The sequence below is a fragment of the Empidonax traillii genome, unplaced genomic scaffold (genome assembly GCF_003031625.1).
Source record: "Empidonax traillii isolate 1590-97213 ecotype Southwest subspecies unplaced genomic scaffold, ASM303162v1 scaffold9:size3134949, whole genome shotgun sequence".
In the NCBI taxonomy this organism is placed as follows: Eukaryota; Metazoa; Chordata; class Aves; order Passeriformes; family Tyrannidae; genus Empidonax; species Empidonax traillii.
The window spans coordinates 2,043,674-2,050,499 of NW_020955202.1; the positions used below are offsets into that span (position 1 = coordinate 2,043,674).

The following is a 6,826-nucleotide window of genomic DNA, read 5'->3' on the forward strand; positions in this document are numbered from 1 at the left end:
AGCAGGCCCCAGGACAGGAGTCCACACAGCCCCAGCTGAGCAGGCAGGTAGCCGGGGGCTGGTGAGGGACTGCTGCGTGATGGGTGCTGTTCTTCAACTGCCCCACCAACCACTACTGGGGCTCTCGCCTCCTGTCCTCTAAAGACTGGGACAGGTGCAGTTTCAGCCCCTGTTAACCACCCCCCCCTCCGCCCAATTTCCTCAAGTCTGAAGACAATGACTCGTGTTTGCCTGGAGCACAGTGTGGAGAACTCATGCCTCACTCAGCCAGCTCACCCAGAGGCACCCTTGAGGCTGTCACTTGCTGAGTGCACCAGTTTTCTTGCTGAGTGTGTTGAAGAGGTCAAGTGAGCTTTTGGGCCAGGATGTCTCCACTTGAAGCCTGTCAGTTCTGTGAGACTGGAAATACCCCAGGGAGGGTCCCGAATACTCCAGCCCCTCTGAACCCAGCCACAACACAATTTTCAAGACCTTCTTGTTTTTCCATGCTTTCCATTACAAAAGTAAGAACTTACTGAGTTACTTGCCTAATTTTTTCCTACTGCTCCACACCTGTTTCTGCTTTTGACCAGAGTTGTAACGTAAAATGTAAGCCTCCACAACTGCTCCAGTCAGAAGGCAAACATGGTGCTGGAAGGACGACTGTGTCCGATGCTGCACAGGTTACTGACAAAGTGTGTGAGTTGTCCTCATTCCTTAACTAGGGAGGTAATTAAGACCCATACCAGTTCCTCCACCAGAGACACAGGCAGCCTCTCCCAAAAGTGCTACAGAAGAATGTTTATCAGGCTTGTGCTGCCACCACAGGGAAGGTCATGGCTGCACCTCTGGGGCTGTAGTCTGTTCCTGTACATAAGCATCACTACACCTGTGGGGGACAGGTGGTGAAATCAGAAGGGGACTATGAAAACAGAGCCCTTAATTTAAGGCCTGAGCACAGGGAAGAGAATCTTTTTTCCTCCCCATGTTGACTGAAAAGCCTGGCTAATGATAAACAGCAGGAGCAGTATTTCTCTAAGGTGTGACAAGGTAACAGTGGGGGGTTTCTTGGTGTGGAAAAAATTAGCATTTTTGATACACTTTTTTTCCTGTTTATCAAATTGAAAAAAGCATTGGTTTAGGTGGATAAAATGATGGGGGGAGGAGGTAGTTCTAAGAACTACGTTTGTTTGGGGAAGCATGGCAGAGAGTCCTTCATGACAAGCCAAACGTGGACACGCAGGAAAGGCACATCACAGGGAACACATGAACATAAAGGCCCACCTGTGGGAGCAGAGCAGCCTCTGGTAAGTGCTATTGAGGGTGAAAAAGGTGAAATTAGGGGAAGTTGCCTCGGTTCCTATATCTGGGTCCATTTGTCTGTGCTGCACCCCACAGGCAGGACACGCAGTGCTTCTCCTGGCCCTGCTGGGGACCCCAGCTCACTGGGCTGGCTGCAGCAACCAGAGGAGCCTGGGTACACGGGGGTTGGAGAGCTGCAGGAGTGGTCCAGATATGTGTTACCAGTTAGAGGCAGAGAAAAAAAACCTTCTGAGGAAGGACAGGGATAAAGCGAGGCCTGGAGGGACACCTGGAAGGGAGGTGAGGTAGGTGTGGTATCCCTGTTGGGGCCTGGGCAGGAGGCGAGAGCTGTCTCGGCTGTTGTTCATGGGGTTTACCGCTAAGAAATGTCAAAGCCAGGAGACCTTTTTTTTGAAAGCTGTCATTCCTGTTCTTTGTCTTATGCAGCTGGGAGACAAAAAGCTTTGGAAGGGTGGTTACTGGTGAAAGTGCAGACATGAAACAGAATTGTGTCTGTTACAGCTTTAAGCATCCAAAAAAAAAAATGAAAAAGTCATCCAGCTGCCTTGATGAGGACAAAAATTCCTCATCAACTTGCTGCATACAAAGAAAATCATGTGGATTGACAAATCCGGATGTAATGTTGTCTACACCGCTTCCTGGGCATACGGGATTGCTCACTGTTAATGAATTTTGAGATCATGTTTTTATTTCCCCAAACCACGCTCTACATATTTTGCTCTTTTTAGGGATTTATATCCTTCAATTTTTATAGTAGCTTTGAGAGACACAAACCCAACCTTGTTACTGCGAGTGAATTCCCTCCTGTGCAATAGGAGCTCAGCAGGTGACAGCTTTTACTTCCCATTCACTTCCCATTCACTTCTTGCCACATATGGATGGTTGTGCCCTGGTGCTGTCTGCTTTCACAGCTGCTGCCGTTGGCCTGGATTGCCTAATGGATTTTGATGTAGGGAACTCCTAACCTGAACTACACTGGGCTCTCAAGTGTCTTTTCTCATAACAATAGGCACAAAAAGTTGAACTCTCTCCACTTTTGCATCACCTTTCTGTGTGAAGTGCAAGTGTTTGAGGGCAAATCTGATTCCCCGAGATGTTTTTCCCAAAGCAGCTGGGGAGATCAGCTGAAGTTTATAGATTCATGGCAGTCAAGGGAAGGTGAACTCCTCACCTAAACAGTCAAGCTGTAATATCTGCTACTGAAGGCAGTTCTACTGGTGAATTTGCTTCATGGGCCACCACATATAAAGCCATTAGGTGTTCTCTCTCTGCTAGCTGGGCAGGCACAAGCCTTCGCTCGGCCTTCACTGGACCATTCCAGCAGCAAAGCCAAGCTGCCTCCCAGAGCAGCTGAGTCACTGACACAGGCTCACTTGCTGCTGTTGCCTTATATAATGACTACATTTCATTTTATGAAATGCAATTAAAGCAAAAACCAGGACCCAAAAATGAGGATATGTCCATATTCCTGCGTACCCCTAATGGCAGGTCTGTCCTTGCCTTAGGTGGGAGCTGTACAATTCTGTAATTATGTGCCTGTTACTGCAGTGCTCACCTCACTCATTTGGCAGGACAGAGGATGCCCTGTGGCAATCAGTGAGGCCACTTGGCAGCAGTTTTCACTCTTCTGTCTGTCCAGGTCTGTAAGGTGCCAAACATCAGCCATCTCAGGCAGCAGGCAGGTGGCAGGGGTCCCAAACGTGACCAAGCCTGCCCCTGGTGACACAGAAGTCACTGAACTGTTCCTCACAGCAGCAGTATCGTGGAGCACCTCCCTCTCACACCAGAGGTGACTGCATCCTGGCAAACCATCCCATCCATCCCAACTCTGGCAACATTAGAGCAGCTCCACTGCTACTTCCAGGTGCAGTCCTCTGTAAGCACCATTTGTAGTGTATTTTCTTGAGCTCTCTTTAAAAAACTGAGGAACACTTTTCAGTCTTCGGGGGAAAAGTGACTTGGACACAGGTGATTCTCTGAATGACAGACATTCATGAAGGCTGAAACTGCAACTCAACTTAGAAGCCAGAGAAGGGGGACAGAAGAGTAAGCCATGGACGGAACTTTTACCTAAAACCCCCAGGCTATACTGCACCGAGGGACTGAAAGAAAAAAAACAAACAAACCTATAGATCCCAGCTCATGACACAAAGCATGCCTTGTCCTCAGCAGACAGGAACACTTACTTCAGTCTTAGCCTCTGCTCAGGCCTCAAGTAAGGAAGGTGAAGGCTCTAAGGAGCAACAACGGCTTCTACTCCTGCTCTTGCCTTTCTCTGAGCACACAGGGACTCAGTGTGCAGGAACCAAGTGCTGGGCTCTGCCCAGACCAGCTGGATGCTCGTGGTCAGCCACAGACCAGAGGCACTCGTGTGTCTCAACATCTCCCCCTGCAGTGACAGAAGAAACTGGCAAGCACCGAGCTAAGAAGCCACAGGCCCCATCCTCCCAGTGCTGCACTGTTTTGCTGTGAAAACGCCCCTTCTTCATCCTGCTCCTTTACGAACGTACCAGGCAACACCGCGCACACCCACAGCCCAGTTTGCCCATGGACAACTGAGACCCCTCCACCCAGCTACCCCCCCTTCATTTTTCAGATTCTAAAAGCTGACTGCTAAAAACTCTGGACAACCCCCAGCTTCATTAGTAACTTTTAACACAGAACCTTGAGCCTCGATACACGACCACTATCAAAAGATTAATAACATCAATCTTTATTCCAAACAAGACAGAACTACAGACCACCTGTAATCCTCCCGGTCATATTTTATGGAAGCTTTGAAACACTGGACACGCTAACTTACTAATCAAACTGCAACAATCAGGGATAGGATGATGGCGCTGCTAAAAAAAAAGAGTTTCTACTAAACAAATAAACTAAAACTTAAGGTTTAAGAGTTAACTTTCCTTTCTGATGCTCTGCTTTGTTTTCAGGTGCTTAGCAACAAAAGCACAAAAATAAGCCTGCTTTAGAACAGCAAGTAGGAATAAAGAGAATGTGTAATCATACAAAGAAGCAGTAGTTTAGTAAGGTCTCATGCGGCTTGATGGGGGCGGTGCGCGATTCGGAGGAGTGATGGCTATATCCAAGTAGTCTCCTATTTGGAATTTCTGAGACTGCAATGTCATGGAATCATCTGTTCCCTTCCTGCCCGACATGGTACTGCCGATCTCCTTCACCCTGTGAGCAGCAGAGGAAAGGCAAGTTAGTGATCAGCGGCCGGTCTCTCCAGATGTCCAAAACAGGAACGGTATTGGCTCACAACCCCCTTCTCACACCATCCTCTGCACCCCAGGTAGCATTGGCTGTGTACACAAGACACTGGGGTTTTTCTCTGCAGAACCAGGTGCACCAAGAAAAGCTACAGCAAATGCTCTTTCTGACAGGGAAGAGGGTGGGGGAATCTTTTACCCTGTCATAATACTAGCAAGAACCCCTTGCCCCTTTCCAAACAGACACAGCACAAGACTCCACAGATTCCAGAGCAGGGTATATCCACTGGATGCTGGCAAAGGTTAGCTCATGCCATTTTGGAAAAGAGATGCCTGCAACAAGATCATTGCTATAACTCAGGTGCAAGACCTACCAGGAACAAAGCATTACCTCCAGCTGAAGGTTTGTGTTCCGGCTGGTTGCCAATACATCGGCCAAGGCCTTCATGCACACAGAGCCATTGTTTTGGGAAGACATTAACAGGGATGGTCACCAAGCACAATTTAGGGTTTGTGGTGGTCATCATACAAGCTCTCTTTAAAAAACTTCAAAAGTCTGGTATATGGGTTCTGAACTTTAATATCAGTGCTAATGAATAATAATTTACTGCATGGTGCCCATAGTCTAGTAGTAACCCAGAGAAGAAATGCCATTTACCTATAGCCAGGCCTCTTGAGATCTGTAAAAACAATTGCAAAATTGAAGTGTGTGCCCTTCTTCCGTGCTTCTGGGTAAACTTCTTTCACTAAGCTGGTCAGCTCTTTCAGAGTTGCATCCATCCTAGATTGAACAAACAAACCAAAGTGCTTCACCTTCTCAAAAGCAACAGTAAAAAAAGCTTGCCAAAACCTTTAAGATGGAATCAATGCATTGCAACAACTTAACCATACGTTTCCTTGCCTTTGCACACTCTATATCCATACCTCAAAGTCAGATCTGACACACCACTGGTTTGTCAGTGATTTCGCAACTGCACCACAGGACAAACAACACGTTTTGATCAAACAATCAAGTCACGTGAAGTCACCCTAGTTATTGCTTATAACACCTGTGAGAATTCACCACTTACTGTACAACACAGCCTAACACAAATGTAGCTCCTACCTAGTGTCTGATTTACCATGGTTTTAATCTCTTCACCTCTGCATACATTTCAACATCTGCTTTTCCAGGTCTCTAAGAAGAGTTACCATTTAAACAGCAGGAGCCTATTTATTTTTTTAATGCATTAATGCATTTATACAAGGCACAGTGTAAGACTCTCCTAACCTAAGTTAACATGCATATTCAAATAGTTTACTGAGTATTAGCGGAAATGTAAAAGCAGAAAGAAATTAACAGTTTTCCATTTCTGTCCTAGCAGGCAGCACTCCTTTTCCCAGCCTTCAACCAGAGCAGGGCTAAAGCTCATTTCTAGAACTTCAAGTACAAAAGGACTTAATCATCACAACTAAAGCATCTGTAATTATACAGACTGTACAGTCACTCCGAGCTTCAGGCAACCAAGGGGGGCAGTGTGTTGACAGACAATGCCCATTCTGACTTCTGCAGATGGCAAACAGCTCAAACACCACCAACAGTCTGGACAGAGTCCATAAATCCCACTTAGAAGTAAATTAGAACTGCATGCTTTGGTAGCCACAAAAATGGATTTATTCAACTACACAATGCGCAAGCTACAACCGTGCCAGATACCATGAAGGAAAAAGAAAGTTTAAAAGTGAGCATAATTGATTTTCAAAGGCATTCTTCAAAACACTACAAACAAAACCTAACATGTCTGCAAACAGAGACTAAAGCAGTTCTCCAAAATAAATTTGAAAGTAATAAAAAGCAGCTCTCTGTTAAGGCGCTGCGACCTGACCATGCAAAAATAAACACATTATTCTGCTCTCAAGAGTTGAACCAACAAACCATTCACACAACAGTTCAAGCCTTCGGGGACAACTACTTATACTGGAAAAATAGGGCTTTTCGAACAAACTTTAAGCACTACGGGAGAACCCCTGCACTGAACAGATTCGTTGTGATAACCCAGGCCACAGCACAAGCCACCGATCCCGTGCACCCGGGACTGGGCAATTCAGCCACGCTAAGTCTCAGTGTGCAGCAATGAGCGTTCAGCCCCAGCCGTGCTCCCAGGGGTGCCCCTCTCAGCCGCCAAGGAACAGCCAGAATGGTTCTACTCCAGCGCCGGCAAAACCGTACCCAGCGTTTCCGTCTCCGACCAATGCCCACCCAACGCCCTCCGCCACCCGGGCACCAACCAGCCGAGGCCCCGCTCGCCCCGCGCCCCTCGCCGGGCGCGGAT

General features: G+C 47.2%; 1 protein-coding gene across 1 annotated transcript in view; it reads right to left on the minus strand.

Annotated features, from left to right (window-relative positions):
- Positions 1-3,994: 3,994 nt before the first annotated feature.
- The window catches only part of SAP18 (Sin3A associated protein 18), a 3,262-nt gene continuing 430 nt past the window's right edge, over positions 3,995-6,826 (minus strand). Inside the window, exons 2-3 of the mRNA XM_027885060.1 lie at positions 5,173-5,364; positions 3,995-4,482 (exon numbers count right to left, since the gene is read on the minus strand). Of these exons, the coding sequence (XP_027740861.1) occupies positions 4,326-4,482; positions 5,173-5,364 (349 nt within the window). The 3' untranslated portion in view covers positions 3,995-4,325. The remainder of the gene's footprint in view (positions 4,483-5,172; positions 5,365-6,826) is intronic.